Source organism: Mustela erminea, chromosome 7 (assembly GCF_009829155.1).
Source record: "Mustela erminea isolate mMusErm1 chromosome 7, mMusErm1.Pri, whole genome shotgun sequence".
Taxonomy (NCBI): domain Eukaryota; kingdom Metazoa; phylum Chordata; class Mammalia; order Carnivora; family Mustelidae; genus Mustela; species Mustela erminea.
In genome coordinates, this window is record NC_045620.1 from 49575861 (window position 1) to 49595858 (window position 19998).

The 19998-nt window shown below is 50.0% G+C and overlaps 2 protein-coding genes across 4 annotated transcripts in view; one reads left to right on the forward strand and one right to left on the reverse strand.

Moving 5' to 3' along the window:
• The first annotated feature begins 3161 nt into the window (after positions 1 to 3161).
• CST7 (cystatin F) lies at positions 3162 to 12381 on the forward strand. Its single transcript, XM_032351592.1, has 4 exons — positions 3162 to 3312; positions 9002 to 9174; positions 10533 to 10649; positions 11190 to 12381. Exons 1-4 carry the CDS (start codon positions 3243 to 3245, stop codon positions 11265 to 11267), a joined length of 438 nt encoding a protein of 145 aa, XP_032207483.1. The 5' UTR covers positions 3162 to 3242; the 3' UTR covers positions 11268 to 12381.
• A 2456-nt stretch (positions 12382 to 14837) lies between these two features.
• APMAP (adipocyte plasma membrane associated protein) overlaps positions 14838 to 19998 on the reverse strand; it is a 51604-nt gene continuing 46443 nt past the window's right edge. For all 3 annotated transcript variants that reach the window (XM_032351591.1, XM_032351590.1, XM_032351589.1), the window contains one exon: positions 14838 to 17079. In XM_032351591.1, the coding sequence (XP_032207482.1) occupies positions 16870 to 17079 (210 nt within the window). In that variant the 3' untranslated portion in view covers positions 14838 to 16869. The remainder of the gene's footprint in view (positions 17080 to 19998) is intronic.

Consider the following 19998-nt stretch of genomic DNA (forward strand, 5'->3'; position numbering starts at 1 on the left):
GGGCCATGTCACCTAAGCTCCATCCCCCTCTTTTTACCCTAATGGGAGGCAAGGAAGAGCTCTTAAGAGATCCTGGGAGAGAGGGACCCAAACCTAGGTCCCCACCAATGTCTCTGCTTCCTACCCACCGAGCCAAAGATATGAGGCTCCTCAGCTGTGCAGGCTGGGCCTTAACAGTCCTGGCTCAGAGGTTCTAAAAAAAACTAGACTCCACAGCTTCATGCCCAGTGGAGGGATGGATCTGGGGCCCTGGCCATATCTGCTCGGAAGGAAGAGCACCCTGGCCAGCCACATGTCCCTCCCACATCCATTCACCCCAGGAAACTCACATAGTTTTATGCTTTATGAACAGTTCTTCATTGGTGGGATGCTGCAAGGCCAAAGCCAGCAGTGGGCATCATATGGAGGCCAGAAGATATCATGTGTGTCAGTGAGACAGGAAGACAGGAGGGAAGACAAAATTGGTTCAGTCGGTGCTTCCCAGACTTTAGGGGCCGGAAATTCTCCTGGAGAGCTTGTGAAAACAGCCCCACTCACAGAGAATCTGATTCAGAATGTCTGGGGTTGGGCCTGAGCATCTGCATTTCCCTCAGGTTCCCAGGGACTCCCGTTCCAGGGACCACACTTCCAGCAGCAAGGGGATGGAAGGACAGATGGATGATGGATGAATGATAGGGACTCAGAAGAAAACCTATCACCCCTGCACCAGTTCAGGCAGGTCTCAGATGGGACAGAAAGAATGCGTGTAACACAGAGACACATGGCCACACACAATCGCATACACACAGAGACATATATGAATAGAAAAGCCTTTCATTCAGATTCAAGAAACACACACGGGCACACAGATGCATATGCATATATAGAGCACAGAGACACAGACACAGACATATACATGATAGGCACACATAGACACCTTTAGGTACAGACATGTACACAAATATATGAGTCAAGGTTCTCCAGAGAAACAGAACTAATAGGGTAGGGTGTGGGTGGTGGTGGTTGTGTCCATGTCTATAAAGAGATTTATTATAAGGAGTTAGCTCATATGATTTGGAGGCTGAAAAATCCAACCAGCAAACCTGATGATATAAGTTCCAGTTGAAATCTGAATCCTAGGGCAGGAGGTTGAAGACAGTCTATTTGTGTAAATAGAAAATTATTTCTTCTTCTTCAGCCTTTACTCTACACAAGCCTTCAACTGATTAGACAAGGCCCTCCATATTGTGGAGGGCAACCTGCTTTACTCAGTCTGCCAATTCAAAAGCTAACCCAGAAATACCCTCACAGGCACATGCAGAAATAATGTTTAACCAAATATCTGGGCCAATATCTGTGACTCAGTCAAGCTGACACACAAAATTAACCATCACAACATATACACACAAGCAGACACTCAAACAGACTTATACCCAAGGCACATAAGCACATACATAACCTCCTTTTGTGCACAATCAGAACAACACACTTATTTGTGTTCATACTCCCAACATATGCCAAAACAGAAACAAAGACAGACTCGTGGATACACGCACATACACACAGTGAACAGACACAGATATACACACTTACACACATGCACACATGCACATACACACTCTTCCCCCAGAGAACCCTGAAACTATACTGCTGTAGAATAGCTCCTTCGTGCTGTGGCACTTTCTCATTTAACAGGGCCCCCTGTGCCTTGCCCTGAGGCACCAGCCGAGGCTTGTCTGAGTCACACAAACCCAGATCTCTCTACCCAAAAGCAGGTATGCTGCAGCAGGACCCATCTGGAAAAGGCTCAGCCATCTCATTTCTCCTGTCAGAGTAGTCCTAAAGTCGGAGAGGGGGGTGCCCTGCAGCTAAGACCATGCAATGTCTTCTATCCCAGCCCCGAGCATGTACACTGAGGAAGTCTCCAAGCCCCCACCATAACCATCAGGGGAAACTGAGGCACAGAGAGGCCATCCCTCAACCAAGGTCATCCAGGTGTTAAAAGGCAGAGCCAAATTCAAACAAATTCAAGCCATGTGCTCCAGAGACCCCACTCTAACTACTGGGTTGGGCATGTAAAGGGAAACAAACAAACCTCTGGGTCACCGTCTGTTCTGGAAAACCTCTGTTCTTCCTTTACCTTTGCTGGTGTGGAGCCAAAGTTGGGCAGTGATCAAACATTTAACCAGCAAACACTGCTGTCTGCCAGTTTCCAGATGCAGAAATCACCCAGAAGGAGCATGTTTCCTGGCGATGTCCATTCTCTGAAATTTCAGTCTACACCCCATTTTCCTGCCCACTTTCTAAGAGAGGATGCCCACTCACACCAGCAGAGGAGAGTCTCCTGCAGGGGGCCGCTCAGAACGCTGGAATCCTGGGACTGAGAAGCATGTCCTTTGGAGAAGAAAACCCAGATAATTCTGCTTTCAAAACCCCTGATTTCTGAAAAACAATCTAGGGGTTTGAAGGGGCCAGGGGGGGGGGGGGGGGAGGTTGGGGGAACCAGGTGGTGGGTATTAGAGAGGGCACGGATTGCATGGAGCACTGGGTGTGGTGCAAAAACAATGAATACTGTTATGTTGAAAATAAGTTGAAAACAAACAAACAAACAAACAAACAAAAAACCACCCTGATTTCTTTTTAAGATTTTATTTGTTTATTTATGACGGAGTGAACAAGATAGAGCACACGCAGTGCGGTAGCTGGGCAGGGTAGGAGGCAGAAGGAGAGGGAGAAGCAGACTCCCACCGGCAGGGAGCCCAGTGCAGTCTCATCCCAAGACCAGGGGATCATTACCTGAGCCCAAGGCAGACTCTTAACTGATTGAGCCACACAGGCGCCCCCAGTAACTTTTTAAATGCGATGTCCCTTCCATGCACATTTCAAGGGTAGACACTCGCAAAGGTTTTGTTTTCTCACAGCTCTCATTTGTCTTTCTCCTCCCCTTGCAAATACTCTCTGTTTGGAAACTCAATAAAGGAAGCGGTTGACTTTGTAGCCCAGACATATGCAGGTGAGGAGCTTCTGGTCAAAATGATTCAGCAAGAAACCATCACCGCCCACCCCCACACCCTCCACCCCTACCCCCATCCCCCTTCCACCCCTACCCCACCCCCCTCACGGCGCCGCCCCCACCCGAGGCAAGCAGCCCCCATCCCCGCCAGGGGCGGTTTGCGGGGCGGGGCCCCCTCTTGGCTCCCTAGCACTACCGTTGGCAGGGGCCCCAGCTTCCCCAGCGCGCGCTGCCCTCTGCGCACGCAGCCATGCGGCCCGTTGGGGTGCTGCTCGCCTTCTGCTGCCTAGTCTTGAGCACCACCGGAGATCATTTGCGAGGTAAGAGCAAGGTGTTCCCTGGGCCGCTTCATGCCTGGGCTCCGGAGCTCTGGCGGCTCCCCGAGGCGAGGTCCGACGGCGGGGGGACGCGTCCTGAGTTTCCTGCCTGGGCCCCAAGTGTCATTGCTGTCTTGCCAGCCCCGGGGGACTGCTCCGCGGCAGGGGCAGGCGGCTCCGCTCCAGGCAGCAGCTGCCCTTGCGGGGTTCAGGGATAGGGGGTCTGGGGCCTGCCTAGGGGCAAGAGAAGAGTCCTCTGTAATCCCCCGCCCTGCGGTCTCAACAGGGACTGAAAACTGTCTACCCAAAGGAGACTTCCCTGTGGCCCCCCCAGGAGGACCAAGCTCTGGGATGCCCCTTGGTTGTTAAGCAGTTTCTCTCTGATGTCTGTGCTTCCTGCCTGCTGGTTGCTGTCCTGTGACTTGCCCACCCCCCACCATCAGAGCCTAAGGATCAGACACTTCCTGCCAGGCCAGCACAGGGGAAAAGGGGAGGGAAGGCACTGCTGCTGTGCTCCAGAAACTGAGGCACAAGGAGATTAGGTTACTTGCCCAAGTTACTTAGCCTGTGAGCACAGGTCCTCAATAGAGCACAGAGGAGCAAGCCATGCCATACCCTCATTGGAATCATAGGCTATGGTTGCTGGTGGAGACTTAGAGGGACCCCACCCCATGTTCTTTAACCTGGCTAGTGGAGGGATCACATGCCCTCATGGTGACACTTGCTTCTGGCCCCTGGACTGTCTTGGGTGAGTGCTGCATGTGGGGCCCTCAGGGATAGGACACCCACCTCCTCTTTCTCCCCAACCTTCATTCTTAGCTCCCATGCTGAGGCCTCTTCTCAGGATACCACCTTCTTTCTCTGCCCCTCCCCCCCACTTAGTACCCATCCCAGGGGCACAAGTCAGGGGAAGAAACCGAATGTTCAGAACAAAGAAGCACACTCCTTCACACTCTTTAGTGAAGGGTCTCCTGGAGAGATGTGGAGCCTGCCATCTTAACTGCATGGCAATTTAATAACGGATGGTCATTGTCAACTGTTTTGCCAAGTTCTTTCCCCTTGCCGCCATTTCTTCACGGAACAGAGCAGGGACGGGAACAGGACTGCATGAGGAATTCCAAGACAGGTGGCACTGGACGACTGTTAGTGTCCTCTCATGGGCAGGCCTCCCTCTGCCATGGCTCACTGTTGGACAAAACCCTCTCCAGTCCATGCCCAAAAGGGAGCCACCTGCCCCATCGGAGCAGCAGACCTCCCCTGTCGGACCTGCTCTCTATCACTGAGCGCCAGCTGGAAAGTCCAGAGCCTACACACACATGCAAAGAGCAGTGTACTACAGACTCCCCAAACCTTATAGCTGTGGAACCTGCAGCCTCCCTAAGCCTCAGGATCATCACCCAGGAGATGGGTAAAGAATTTCAGTACCCCTGGGCCTTTGAGAGGCCTGACTGCGCTGGCACGTGGAAGGCATTCTCACTGGGCCTGGGGTGCTTGGCAGCCACCTGTCCACATCCCTGCTCCGAGTCTCTGCCACACAAGTAGCCTACCCACGCCACCCCACACACCCCTCTGAAGCAATCTCTTCTGGTGCTTCTTTCATTTGACAGATGAGGGCCCCAGCAAGGGCCTCAGAAAGAGGGGCTTGGAGGTCCCTCTGTCTGGTGGTTGGACAGAGACAGGAACTCAGCCTACCCCAACTCTGCTCCCACAGCTCCCACAGCCTTTCCTTTCCCTCCTCGGAGAACAGATTCCAGTGCCTTCTTGTGGAGGTGACAGGGCCCCTGATGTTGGTGTCCTCTGGGCATGTGACCTCCCCATGTCCAGACATTAAAGTGCACTGACCTAAATGCAGAGCCCTGTGGCATCTTCCCTCCCTAAGCCCTTCAGGACTTAGGAAATTGCCACATCAGTGTCCTCAACACTGTTAGATTCTGTTGAAACCCAAAAGTCCTTTCTCAACCTGTTAAGAGATAACTTTCTCCTGGGAAGCTCCACAGGGCTGCCACGTCACATTCTGCCCCCCTCCCCTGCCCCCAGCCAAGTTTTCGGTGGCTCATCTTCTCATTACAGGTCTTTATAATTAGTTGAGCCTGGTTTAACCCTACCCTGCACTCCCCTGGGGCCTCAGTCTCTCCCCTGTAGAATATGGACCCACATGCTGCCTGCAGAGTGGTGACAAGGGAGGGACAGCTTTAACTCTCCTGCTCCCCAGACTTTGGCTGCGCAACACACACACCCCAGATACCACATCTCTGAGGACAGCTCAGGCCCCCTTTCATGGGGAAGGGACTGACCCCCTGGCCCGAACCCCAGGCCACCCAGCCTGCACTGTCACCATCTGCTCAGTACTCACTTGGTGGCCTCCGTTCTTCCCTGAGGGAGAGCTCCTCTTTGGGATGTTTATTCTCCACGAGAAGCCTTTCCCTGCCGATTTCTCTTGAAGAATCCTAAAAATAGATTTGACTTTCAACTCTTTTTTAATTAAAAATTGAACTTTTATTGTTTCTTTAGACAACTGCACTGATGAAACTTTCCTGACTTAAAGCCTATATTTTAGGAAGACATGTAGTTAGATAAAAATAAACCAACTTCAGTATTTTCCCTAAACTTTTTGTAACATTACCAAATCACTTAGGAACTGACATCATGTGTTCCAAAAAGACACACATCTGAGGTTCAGCCTCACCTACTTTCACTTCAGTTTTTTTTTTTTTTTTTTTTTTTCTTTCCTAAAATGAAAGAGTGAGCAGGGGCAGGGTCCGAGAGAGAGGGAGAGAATCTCAAACAGAAACCCCTCGGCGTGGAGCCCAAGTTGGGGCTTGATCTCACGACCCTAAGATCATGACCTGAGCAGAAACTAAGAGTCAAATGCTTAACTGACTGCTCCATGCAAGCTAAATTACATTTGATACATTTTATTTTAAAAAAAATCAACAGTGGTTACTAAGATTGACTTTTAATTTGAGATAGTAAGAGTGATAACATTTTGTTGCTCTTGTTATACTTTTCTGTATTTTTCAATTTCCTACCCAAAATAGACAAGCTTATAATCACATAAAGCAATTTATACAAAGCAAAACATAGAAGCTATGTTGATCCACAGTAGGGAAAGGGGGAGCCCTAAGCTCTGACGGCCAGAATACACTGGAGGTTCCATCCCTTGCGCAAAAGTAGCTTCTTTCTTTCTCTGCCAGAAATGGAGGAGCAGAAATGAAGCCTGCAGTTGTTTGCCCAAATGGCTTTTGGTTTAAAGTACAAATCACACTGGACTTCGTGTGATGCGTGAGCACGGGTGCCATGGAAGCAGCCCTCGGCCTGCCCCCCCACAACTTAGGGTGTCTGTGTATCTTGACTCCCCCAGAGCTTTCATGCCTTCTGCCATTATTTTCTACCACCCAAATATACTCAGGTGTCTCGGGTCTGAGCTGGAGCTTGTCTCTCAGGAGTGGACGGGGTGGGGTGGCATGGAATGGGCACAGGTCAGCACCAGTCTTTCCACCTTATATATGCTCAGCCCGGAAGCTTGGTTACCACTGCCACTACCCACACTCCCCAAGTCTCCACTTCCTGCTGCCTCGGCACCTCTGCCTCCTGCTAAACACAGTCTCCCCAGACTGAACACAGATGCCTGAGCCACCGGTGGTCCCCGAGATCATGGCAGAGGGAAGCAGAGTGAAGTCTCAGGGCAGTGCAGTCCCATGGGGTCTTCGGAAAGGACACCGTGTCCCTCTCTGCATCCACCACCATGATCCCATGTGGCTACTGAGCCCCTGAGACGGGGCCATGCCACTGAGCTGCCCAACCTCACACTGTTAAATTTAATTAATGAATGAAAACAGTTCAGCTCTGAATTATCTCTGGCATGTTAACATTTCAGGGAAATCTAGGAGAGCGTCTTCCAAAAGAGAAATCTAGGAGAGCATCTTCCAAAAGAGGCAGCAGTTTACAAATCTAAAAACCCTCTTTCCCTTCTCCCTCCTCTCAGTTTATTTAGATTTTCCCCCCAAACTGTTATTTTTTTAAGATTTTATTTATTTGAAAGAGAGAGAGAAAACACAAGCAGGGGAGGGGCAGAGGGAAAGGGAGAAGCAGGTTCCCCACTGAGTGCAGAGTCCAACACGGACTCGATCCCAGGACCCTGAGATCATAACCTGAGCTGAAGTCACATGTCTGACTAAGCCACCCAGGCACCCCAACTTTTTGTTATTTTTAGACATCAGTTATCCACTGTAGAAATTGACAGAAACTTAAATTAACCATGAGCCACCAACCAGAAAAGGCCACCACTTACTTGTGGCCATACAGAGCCTGTGGGGTTTTTTACAGCCCTGTTTTCTTTATAATAAAATCTGAAGTTTGTAACCCCAATGAGCACACACCCATGGCGGGCCCAGCCTTGCCTCTCAGCCCTTCCCCACAAGCCCTCCTTGCTTCGACCATGCTGGGGCCCTGAGCCCTCAGACCCCTCTGTCTTCCCAGCCCCCAGCTTGCTCTCGACCCCTCCACCCAGATTGGGGCAGATGGCACAGCCTGGTCCTACATGTGCTGTGGACAGACCCCTGCACGACTCCCACCTTACTTCACCTGCTGCGCGGATGTCTGTTGTGCCTGTGTATTTATGGAACGTGGGCTCCAGTGAACATAAGCTTCTGTACGCCCAGTACCTACAGGATGAGGAGGGCTCCAGAAGGGCCACGGAGCGAGCTGGATGGAGGAATGAAGTCAGGTCCTTTTTGGTGAGGGCTCTTGGGGTGTGGCCAGGCTCTGCTTCTGTGGGGCCTGAGACAGAAGATATGGAGAGGAGAGGGGCAGATAATGGGGGTCCCTGGTTCTGACAGACACTGGGGGACCCATGTGCTGGGGTAGAAGCCCCTCATGTTCCTTACCCCATCTTTTATCCAAGTATGGGCCTCCTTGGAATATTGGAAGAGCATGGAGGGATGCAAGAAAGTCAATCATCCCTCCCTCCACCACATGCCAGCCCTGCAATGGAGCTGTGTGGGATAATGTCGCACGGCCTGACCCCGTCCTTGGACTTGCACCCAGATGGGCATGGCAGGAGGCAGCAGATGAGGGGCATCAGGTGCTACGCTGCTGCCAGAAGCCAGGTGCCAGGGGGTAGCCCCAGGATGGGCTAACCCAGAGCCTGGATGCTGGGTGGACTCTGACAAGAATCACTGAGGGAGAGGACAGCAGCCATGTCCTCACACAGGAGAAGGCAGGACAGACCTCTGGGCACTTCTCCGTGGTCCACTCGCTGGGGACAAATGGAGGGGCTGGATCTAGATGACAGTGTCCTCAAAGGCCAATGGGGCACCTTCTTCTAAGCCCTGGGGCTGTGTCCTATCTGGAGGCTCCGCCACCTGAAGAAACATTCAAGGTTTCTTTAACACGTGTTAGCAACGACTCTAGGTCCCGCAAAAGACTGTGTGGGCAGGCACAGCGAGCTGGGACTACATTTTATACCTCACGGTGCCACCCCTCATGCTTAGTCCTCAACTCTGAGGAGGGAGAAATTGTGGGGCACACAGCAATGCACTGTGGGGAGTGGGGTGGCTGGCTGAGGGGTAGGTAAACGACCAGGGGCCACACAGGGAGCAGATGGCAGAAACAAGGTGTGAGGTGCGACCCTGGGCCCAAGGACCCTGGTCATAGCAATGCTTTTGTCTGGTTCTGTGCGTCTCTGTTTCAGGTTTTTGTTCCCAGACCCTTAACCCAGATGGGAAGCCAGGATTTCCCAAAAAAATAAACCCCCACGACCCAGGAGTCCTCCAAGCAGCCAGACACAGCGCTGAAAGGTTCAACAACTGTACCAATGACATCTTCTTGTTCAAGGAGTCTCACATCAGCAGAGCTCTGGTCCAGGTGAGGGTCGGGGACACCTCTAAGAGGCCAGGCTGCAGTGGCTCCTGTCTTACCGACCTGCCTAGTGCCCATCTGGAACCCAGACCCAGTCCAGGAGGCTGAGAGTGGCAGCCACAGATAGTCCATGAGTAGCCAGAGGTACCCTGGGCACAGTAAGAGGCCCTGAGCCGCCTCTTGTGAAAACAAGCTCCTCCTGGGCGGAGCCATCAGGCTGGGGCCCACAGTACATCTAAAGTGGAACCCAGGAGGCCAGGCCCTCACAGATGGGCGTGTTGAAGGCTCTCAGTCGGGGAGAAGCAGAATGCCAGCCTGCAGGAACCACTAACCCATCAGAGCCCCCGCCCTGGCTTGCCCCACCTTGCCCCATTGTCTGCACCACAGCACCAAGGGACCTCTTGCCATTGTCCATATGGGCCCACGTCACTCAGAGAGCTTGCCCAAACCACTGCCTCATCCCCCCACACAAACCCCAGGGAAAGAGGGTGAGGGGGTCCCACTCTAACACCAACAGTTTTTAGGCATACTGATAACGGTTTCTCCTGTGTAATAGGATTACTGGAAATTCTTATAATCCTTATTCTTTTCAAAAATCACAAATTCTTTAAGAGCAGCATGTTTTCATGATTAGAAAGCATGTGGCAGAAAGGGAAGCTGGTATGGGGTGGGCTTTAAAAGCTGATTTCCCATCGGAAAGTGTTACCTCCCCAGGGACTCAGCCCCAGGGACTGTGGGATCTTTGTGAGCCAGACTCTCAACTCCTGCGGAACAGAACAAGTTCCTGGTGCGCCTGCCAGTGCTCAAGGGAGGGGGCGGATGGGACGTTATCCCTCAGTGACATTGGGACGACTTTATTCCACCTGGGCCTTGGCAGGGCTGAGGCTTTATTGGGAGACCATAGTGAGAAGGAACCAAGTTGCTGCCACATGCAAGTGGAAAAGCTTTATTTTCTAACTGGGGGAGAAAATAAGCTACCACTGCTGGCACTCAGGGCGGGTCAGCACTGGCCACAGGTAGGTGTCGGGGATGGAGGTGAGGCACAGGTGCCGTCCCCACTGATGGAGAGCTCTGGGCAGGAAGGAAATATTCTAGGACAGACTCAGAGCCTCAGTCTCTTCTGGGGACGAGAACGGGCATCGTGAACAGGAACGACGAAGGCAGAGAGGGGCCTGGGTCCAAGCAGCAGCTTCCCTCCCAGAGTTCTCTGGTGAGTCCCAGACAGGCCCCTACACCCTCAGCCCCTTTAAGGGGGCATATGTTGGCATCCTTCCCCACTCTCCACGCCTCCTCCTGCTGGTAGTGGAGCAGCCACCCTTCTGTCCTGGACCGAGTAACACCCACCTGACCCTTTTTCCCCTTAGATCGTGAAGGGCCTGAAGTACATGCTTGACATGAAGATTGGCAGAACTTCTTGCAAGAAGATCCAGCACCCTATTCTAGATAACTGTGACTTCCAGACCAACCATACCTTAAAAAGGGTAAAACGAAGGGGTCTCACCTCCTCACACCCACTCACTGATGTCCCAGCCCTCACCTGTTCCCCGGGCTTTGGGAAACATCTCTGCTTGCAAGTTTCCAAATCTCACTCCCAGCATCCCTGCAGTGCCCACAGACCCGGGAGAATACAGGGAGGGCTCCCAAGAGGCAACGTCCAACCACTTGTCCTGAGGGGCACAGCTCCAGGAAATCAACACCCTGGGCTTGGGGCCGCGGAGGTTAGAACAAAAGGAGCTTTCAGACAGTTCAGAAATCATATACACACATACACATTCAGGAGAGAGCAAACGTGACAATCTAACTTGCAAAAGAAAGTGAAAAGCGTATATTCTTAAACCTCTCAACTTCTCTGCCGATGTGAAATTTCTCAAAATAGAAACTTAGGGCAGGGGGAGAACGTCATAAGGAAGAGGCGTGCATGCACAGCCCACAGCAGCGGCACGGGGGACCTAACCGCTGTGGAGCCTTTCGGGAGGGTGGCCTCTGCGACGGGGGTCTCAGCGTGCCCTTCTTTGTTGCAGACTTTCAGCTGCTACTCAGAAGTTTGGGTCATCCCCTGGCTCCAGAAGTTCGAGGTGTCCGTTCTCCACTGTCACTGACTTCCGCCTCTCAACTACACTGCACTTGTGCTCTGTACTGCGCTAGGTCACAGCCCAGCCCTGGCTGTCACAGGCCCTCGGACCTTCCGAAGTAGTCCCTCACCAGTGAGCAGAAATGGGAGTGCCCCTGGGCTCAGCATAGAGTAGCTGGGATTATGTATTTCGCATTTTCTTCTAACCCTAATTTCACCGATGCTCTGGTGGTAATTACTCAGGTTCTGGACCCCCGAGTGAGCCTCCTCCCATCCACTCCCACCTGATTACTTGGTGGTCCCACATTCAGCAATGAAAGCGCAGAGATCCATCCCTTTGACCAAATTAACGGTTACAGCACTGGGCAGGGGGACAAGTCAGCTATTGTGCATCTTGACCTTTTGTGCATGAATAAAGTTATGAATAAATATGAATAAAGAACTGACCATCGCAAAGCAACAACTGTTGCTTTTTCCCTGTTCAAGGAAGTCAGGAAGGCGAGGTGAGCAGTGTGAGGGATCCCCCTCACTGAGTGGTCTTATGAGTCTAAGTGATTTCCATACAGCACGTTGGAGCCTTTTCCAGCCTTTCACTGCTAGCTAAAATATACTGAAGACCAGAACAGCTAGAAACAGGCCAGCCTGTGTCCACATCATGAACTGGCGTAACGAGTAGCACCCCATTTTGGAGGGCACTGACGCTCCAGCTGGACTTTCTTCTAACCAGGAGTCATACACCCAAGTTCCCTCCACTGCCTTGGAGGCTCAGGATGTGCTCAGCTGTATCTGGGCAGGCAGAGTGCTGGGACCACCTCCCATGGCCCCTCAGGAGAGGGGAGCCTGGGTTAGGGATGGACACACTGTGCTGGGGAGGAAGCAGTAGGTGCTGGCATCCTTGTCAAATACAGGGCTCCAGCTGACACTGGAAGCAGTGCAAGACCAGGCCACAGATATGCCCAGGAGCTTGCAGACAGAGATTGGCTTCACTGAGAAGATAGCCCCCCACCGCCCCCGCAAGCTTGCTCCAGTAGGCCTGGGTTGGAATGCAGAGCCTCTCACTTTGGATTTCTTCCTCTCCAGTCCTCTTCAAACTATAGATTAGTACAAAATACACAATACACTGTTGCCTTAAAAAAAAAAAATACACACACACACACAGACTTGGGGTACCTGGGTGGCTCAGTCAGTTAAGCCTCCAACTCTTGATTTCAGCTCAGGTCATGATCTCAGGGTCGTGAGATGGAGCCCCAGGTAGGACTCCATGTTCAGCCAGGAGTCTGCTTGAGAATCAATCTCTCCCTCTACTTCTGCCTCTGCCCTTCCCTGCTCTTTTCTCTCTAAATAAATCTTTAAAAAATATGGACTTGATCATTCATAGGAAACAAAATCTGCATTAAAAGACGTATGACAATTTAGTATGCAGCTGTAAACTTGATCAGTATGTACAACCCAAAATGAATTACCCTTTGGCTTCCTTCAGTGAGGAAAGAGCTTTTATTTCCAAATCCAAATTCATTTTTGCTGGTTCACCTCCTTGTGGTCATTTAATTCAGGGACAGTGGTGGCAACTATGCCACAAGACATTTAATTTATTTGATGATTCTGAAGGCCATCCTTTCATCAAGATAAATGAGTTCACCAGCACTGCTGACCTCATGCATACATAAACAAGTTGGCAGGAACACCAGTGTTAGAGCTTCAGAGTCCGATGGGCCTCAGGGCAGAGCTGAAGGGGCAGGATGATGCAGCAAATGAAGGAAGGAACCCACGTGAACTCCCAGTCGGTCTTCATTAACATTTAAATATTGGCACAGAGCACAGGAAGGCCAGGCCTTTCCTGAAAATCATTACTTAGGCCTCCAGGGCTACGGGCCCACCTGGCCTCACGTGGCCTCCTGGTCAGACATGAGAATGCACATATAGGTGTGGGGGAGAGTAACCTCATAGGACCTCTGCTCTGAGCCCAGCTGCATTTGAACCCCCCCACCAACCTCTGCCCAGCCAGAAGCCAGGGCTGACCATCCCTCTGGGACTGAGAAGGAAGCCTCAAATCTGAATCCAAAAATTCTCAGGTGTCAACATTAACCTATGCCCACAATTTTCAAAACATCATTTGGGGCCAAGTATTCAAAATCTCTTCCTATAAAGAGAAGTCTTAAGAACTAAGACAAACCAGCTCCTGCAGAAGCCAGCTGACCATAGGTCCCCAAATCTCAGGCTTCTGCAAACTTTCTCTACATGAGGACCTTAGGTCTGAACTCTAGAATATGTCAGCTGTTTTATTATTCCCAATCTGCTTTATGTTCTATACTTCAGTATACTTTATGTTCTATACTTCTATACTTCACAGAAGACAATGCTTGACTTTAATTAACTCTTAGTCTGGGCATGGTGGCACCAGAAGGAAAGGGTTTGAGTCAGTGAGCCAGCGTGAGGCTACTCTGCTTTGTGGAAGCCAACAGCTCATGTGCCTTGGTCCTCCACAGAGACACCTCTGCCAACCCCACTACTGGAGACGTTTTGCTACAGCTGCCTGCAGATCAGGTCCTATGGGCATGAGGCTTGTTCTAGCAATGTAACTCTGCTCCCCCACCCCACCCCATGAAATACTTCTCTCTAGACCGAGCACACCAAAGCCCAACCTGGGAACAGACTGGCCAGAGAGCCATTTGGTAGGATTCAAACAGATGAAACAGAACACCTGCATGGAGATGGTGTAACTTATTGTAGGTAGCAGGCATGGTCTTATTAATAACTGGTCTTATTGCCGACCCAATTTTAACTGCTCTTTTAAACTTAGAGCTTTACTCTGACTCAGAGGGAATGACTGTGACACAGAGGGAAGCTGTGATATCATCAATGTTATTCTCACTGAGAAAATATAAAGTTAAGTACATAGGATTCTAAGACATAACAGAATTAGGACTGAAGAGAAAAAATACTCATTGCTCAAGGTCTCAAAAACTGAGCAAAACCAGTCAAAATTCTAACAGTCTCGCCCTGAGTGTTCTAGAGTTTTCCCTGGCCATGCCCAACATCTCCTCACCAGCTATACTGAGATTCTCAAGGATTCAGCTCTACTGATCCTGCTCCAGGTGTCCGCCCAGCCCAGCCCTTCTCTAGGGTACAGGTGGGCCCTGGCAATGAGGAGTGCCCCACCATTGCCATGGGGACCACCTGTGAAGCTTGAAACTATGATGATGTTAGGGCACTCTGGAAGACTGGGAATTCCAGAGGACTTTGATGTGCAGCCAACATCTAGCCCCTGGGCTGGGTCCTAGGAACACCATCCTGCCTCATTGCCCAGATTTCCCAGCAGATCCCGAAGTCAGACCATGGGTCCTGACTCAGAAGTGTGCCCAGTGAGTCTGGGCAAATCCTCTCCAACCACTCCCCCAAGCCTCAGTTCCCCCTATAAAATGACTATTATCTCTTTCCATCAGTAAAGTGTCAGTGTTCACAAAAACACTTTATAAACTAAAGACCACTCTGCAAATGCATGTTGATGATAAAAATCACAAAATAGGGCTTCTGTCCTGTTAAAGGTAGTATCTGAGTCCCACGGAGGTTTTGTAGTAGACAATAAAGAAGCACACAATGAATGAATCACTTGATTTAATTTTAAAAGCAGGTTAGTAATTCACATTAGGGCAAATCTGCTTTAAGTTTACAACAAAACCATACCACATATTTAAACCTAATGAGGCCATATTTTGTACCTCAGCATGGCAATTACCAGATAAAACACAGGAAGTGACACGTTGAGACAGAAAATCAACATCTAAGTCAAAATCAAGACTCCTTTGCTAAAAACAGTGAAAAGCAATTTACCAGCTTCTTTACCTTGGTGAAAAGCAAGGACTAAAAAGCAAAGCCCTCTGTTCTCAATTAAGAAGTCAGCTTTTATACGTTCCACACATTTAAATTGTTTTTTATGGCAGAATGATCACTTTTTACCTTATTCCTATACAGCTGATATATGGGGTGCACCATCATCCATTCAAAAGTATTTCATAATCTATATGCAATTTTCTTTCCCCTAAAGTAACATAAATAACATTGAGTCATTGACCTAACACATTCTGGGTCACATCGGCTGGACTGAAGCCAGTCTCCGGCTCTGTCCCACTGTTGTTGCACTTAAAGCTATCCCTGAGCACACAACACAACAGAGGAGCCAACCTTCAGATCCTGACTCTTTCCCCTACCATGAGGCCAGGCCAGCGCAGGGGATGGGGGCCACGGTTGGGAGAGGGAGCAGATGGGTTGTTGCCAGCCAGTGCAACACCGCACAAGCAGTTCAGGTTTTATCACAGTCATCATTGACTATTTAAATGATTTCCTTGTCAAGTGACTGAAAACGATTCCAGAGACACATGTCTTATGTATTCTCACAAACAGCCAGGACAGAAAGGAGCAGGTATCAGCCCCATTCTGTGGGCTGGAAATAGGAACACAGTGTAATATCCACTTGCCCAGAATGAAGCACCACCAGGAGGTGATGGCCGGAGGCAGTTCCCCTGTGAGGGACACTGAGCAAGCCAGATGAACTGTTTGTCCCTAAGCAAGGTCCTGGCCAAAAGGATCCTCCTATCAGCCTGCAATGGAATCAAACTCCATTCACCAACCCAATTATATTAGAGAAGAAACTTCCAGGCAACACCATCAGAAAAGGTTAATGAGCAGGAAAATCAATTTAATTATCATTATTATACAGGTCCCCCTGACAAAATTAGGACTGGTTTGTACATACTTGTCAGGATATATAGCAATTTCGGGCTTGTGACACTCCAGCAAATGATATTAACATGTGCACTATTCATCTACTAGTCTATAGGTAAGGAACAAAGGGGTGTCAACAGGACTCCCTTAGATCCTGCCCTGTAGTATCCAACTGCTGGATCATTCCATCGAGGTGGGAGATTATTCACAAAGTTCAGCAGGTCCATTCTGAGCTCCTGGGATAAACATGCCTCTATCCACTTACTCAGGTCCTTGTCTTTAAATGGTTGATGGGGACTCAGGAGTCTTGAAAACCCTGTGGTTCAGAGTGGGGATGAACCAAAGTAGGCTGGAGGGGGCGAGCTATAGAAGGGAACACACAGGATCAAGGGCCCACGTCCCATACGGCTCTAGAGAATACAGCTCTACCACTTACACAGCTCTACCCACCAGCCTCCACACTTTTGCACTGAGCTCTCCTTGCCCTTCCGGTGCCCCACCCCCAAAGACAGGTATTACCGCATTTTATAGTAAAGGTACTGAGGCTGGCAGGACAGCAGTAGTGAAAACAAGATCCCTGGACATCTCATCTGCTCCATCCACCAAACCCTGAGGCCTACTATAAGTCCTAGAGAATCACTGTACTTAGAAAGGTTTTTAAAGAGAAAATGGTTCAACATGGATTTATCTTCCCTGTGGCATGTTATGCTTCCCTCTAGCTGCAATGTGAAACCCAGGTGAGGGGTATCCCACAGGGGCCCAGACATCCACAGGGTCTCACTGTCCACTTCCAATGTCCATGTCCAAGGACTGGCAAGTGCAGGAACAAAGGGCTGTGTGCACGGGATCTCCTGGACCAGTGGTGGTGCCCAGTGTGAGGACTTCTGGCACAGCCATGATCAAGGCTGCTAAACAGACTGGAGGCTGAGTCTGCAGAGGAAGGGGGCCCTGAAGGAGCCCAGGTATAGGTGGCCGTCGTGCTCGTGCACTTCGCTGATGTAGGAAGCCACCTGCCCGTTGGGATCATGCAAGCTTCTCCGGAAGGCCCCGCTGTCGCTGAGTTCTAGAACAAGGCTGTACCGTGGTACAAACTTCATCACAGTCTCCTGACTGAACAGCTGGGAGGGAAGCACAGTGTGAGGAGAGGTTAGCTTCTGACCAAGAGGGTGTTGTGAGCAGATCCTGCTAAAAACAAGACCGCAGGCTCAAAATGGATTCAGTTACGCTCAGCCCCAAGCCACCAAATTGAGACCTACCTTATTTACAGATTGGGTTGTCCTAGAAATGGAATCTTAAACCAGTCAATCAGGAATCACCTGAACAGTACCAGATGTGAGGTAATCTGCCTGCCATCCCCTAAAGGAAAGTCAGCTGGTGATAACCAATCTGGTTTTTTTCCAGTGTAACCTCCTTGCTCCCTCTCCCTCCTGCCTATAAAAGTCTTTCATTTTGTACTGCTCCTCCCAGCTTCCTTTCTGTATTGGATGGTCTCTGACTCATGAGTCACTGAACAAAGCCAATAAGCTGACAGGTATTCAGCTGAATTTTGTTTTTCACAAATGCCACATCCCCTCACCATCCTGTAAGGGCCCAGCTCTTCTAATGACAGGAAAGCTACATAAAGCAGAGGCAGGTTAACCCAGCTCCCTTGCCCCTGGCACAGGGCCTGTCATTCTGCAGACCTCCCCCACATCTGCCCCCATGCACAGTAGGCCAAGGATCCTCCCGTCACTTGCATCCAGAGGCAAGGCTAGCCTGGCACCAGGATGGTAGCTTTCCAACAGCCCTCACCACAGTACCCACCAGACCCGATGCAGGTGCCACACCAGATGACCCGGGTGAACCGAGAGAAGTGTTCATGGCTCCTCACATCCGAGGAAGACACAGTACTGAAGCTAAGCCCATGCTGACATAGACCCCAGAATGCCAGGTTAAAACCAGCACAGCCTAACTAGAATAAATGCCACGCCCTCAGACTGGGCTTAAAATATTTCATATGTGCAAAGTGCAAATGATGGAGAGTTGAGAGTGGTTCATGTTGGAGAAAAGACCTGGACAGGTTAAATGAATGTGCCCCTGCCACCCAGGCCCTGGCAGCTCTGCTTGAAGCCAGTGTAGCGATAACATCCACAAGGAGCAGAGCACCCTCCAGGAGCCCCGTGGCTCAGCCAGGTCAAGGGCCACAAGGGACTACTGAAGGGTTTTAAGCAGAGAAACCAGAAGGTGAGATACACAATTTCTGGCAGAGCAGGACACCAGGGAGGAAATGACGACAGTATGCTACTGCATAAGACCAGTGAGTGAAAATTAATAGGCAGATGTATACCTTTTAATGTAAGGGTAAACAGCCAAACAACTATAAATGTCCAATGAATAATGTCTCCTAGTCATTGGAAAGGTCCAAGCAGCCATATAAATCACCTGTGTTCTGGAAAGTTGTAGGGTAATCAGAGTTGATTATAGCTTAAAATACTTCGTAAGACGTCCCATGGCCCCTGAAATGCCACCTCACTTCAGTGCCAGGTCCTCCTTCTCTGTTCTCTCCATCTTATCCCTAAGGCATGTCATCCCCTCTCCTGGGATTAAGTTGTTTTCCCAGAAAGCTCTCAAATCTCCACCCCAATTTCCAAACCCTAGGGCTGACCCTTCTCCACCCAGAATTTCTAATAGCTCTTCAAACTCGATAGACACCCTGTCTAAGGAAACAGGGTCCTGGATACCAGCTGCTGACCCTGGCCCTCCCTTCTCTCCAGTCCCTGCAAGCCTGGCACCACAGGGTATTATCATGTGCTCTGTACGTACCATCCCCACCCCAGGCCCTGCCCCACCACCCTTCCTGGCTCAGCAGCCTCCTCCACACCAGGCTCTTCACAGCCTATGGAGCCATGCTACAGGCTGCTCCCCAAGAAGCAGCTACAGTTGTCTCTTTAAAACTGTCTCATACTACATCACACCTCTCCTGCAGAAGTCAGTCAGGGAGCAGCTTGTAGGTCCAGCAAGGTAGGTGTGTGCAGAGGCTGGAACCGCAGTGGCTCAGACCACGAGTCAGTCCAAGCAGGGTGAGAGAGAGTCCACACTGGGGGGCGGGCAGGGGCACGGAATATGGTTTTGGAGCCCAAGCAGGGCCTGGCACAGGCTGGCTGAGCCCAGGCAGATTGAGGAGGGTGTTTACCTGGGGACAGCTTGGTATAAGCAACAGAACCCTTGAGGGGAAAGGCAGGTGCCTCACATAGCCAGGAGGAGGGAGAAGGCCCAGTGTGGATGCCAGAGCCCTAGCAGGGGCCATGTGATGGAGGAAATGGCCACAGACTGGTGACATCCTGGGAATCTGATCAAACAGATATGAAGGATAATAGGATCCAGGTGTTTCACTATTACAGAAGAGAAATGCTATTATGGAAGTGGAGAAAACCAGAATAAATCCTGTGATATGGGACCAGCATTACTTACAGTTTTCAATTTAAATAAACAGATGACAGATAAATGAACACATGTATAAACATGTACACGTACACCACATACACAGCTGACCTTGAACAACACCAGTCTGAACCATAGCAGATCTACCTATATGCAATTTTCTTTGATAGATACAATGCTATACATATATTTTCTCTCCCTTATTATTTTGTTAATAATACTCTTTCTCTAGCTTACTTTATTATAAAAATACACATAACTACAAATTACATGTTAATCAACTGTTACTGGTGAGGCTTCTAATCAACAGTAGTTGTTAATAGTCTTTGGCAGGCAAAGGAAACAAAAGTGAAGATGAACTTTTGGGACTTCATCAAGATGAAAAGCTTCTGCACAGCAAAGGAAACAGTCAACAAAACAAAGAGGCAACCCACAGAATGGGAGAAGATATTTGCAAATGACAGTACAGACAAAAGGTTGATATCCAGGATCTATAAAGAACTCCTCAAACTCAACACACACAAAACAGACAATCATATTAAAAAATGGACAAAAGATATGAACAGACACTTCCCCAATGAAGACATACAAATGGCTATCAGACACATGAAAAAATG

Coding starts and splice junctions, on each gene's coding strand:
- CST7 (XM_032351592.1), top strand. CDS start 3,243: ATGCGGCCCGTTGGGGTGCTGCTCGCCTTCTGCTGCCTAGTCTTGAGC. Junction 3,313..9,001: donor CACCGGAGATCATTTGCGAG/GTAAGAGCAAGG, acceptor TCTCTGTTTCAG/GTTTTTGTTCCCAGACCCTT. Junction 10,650..11,189: donor CCAACCATACCTTAAAAAGG/GTAAAACGAAGG, acceptor TCTTTGTTGCAG/ACTTTCAGCTGCTACTCAGA.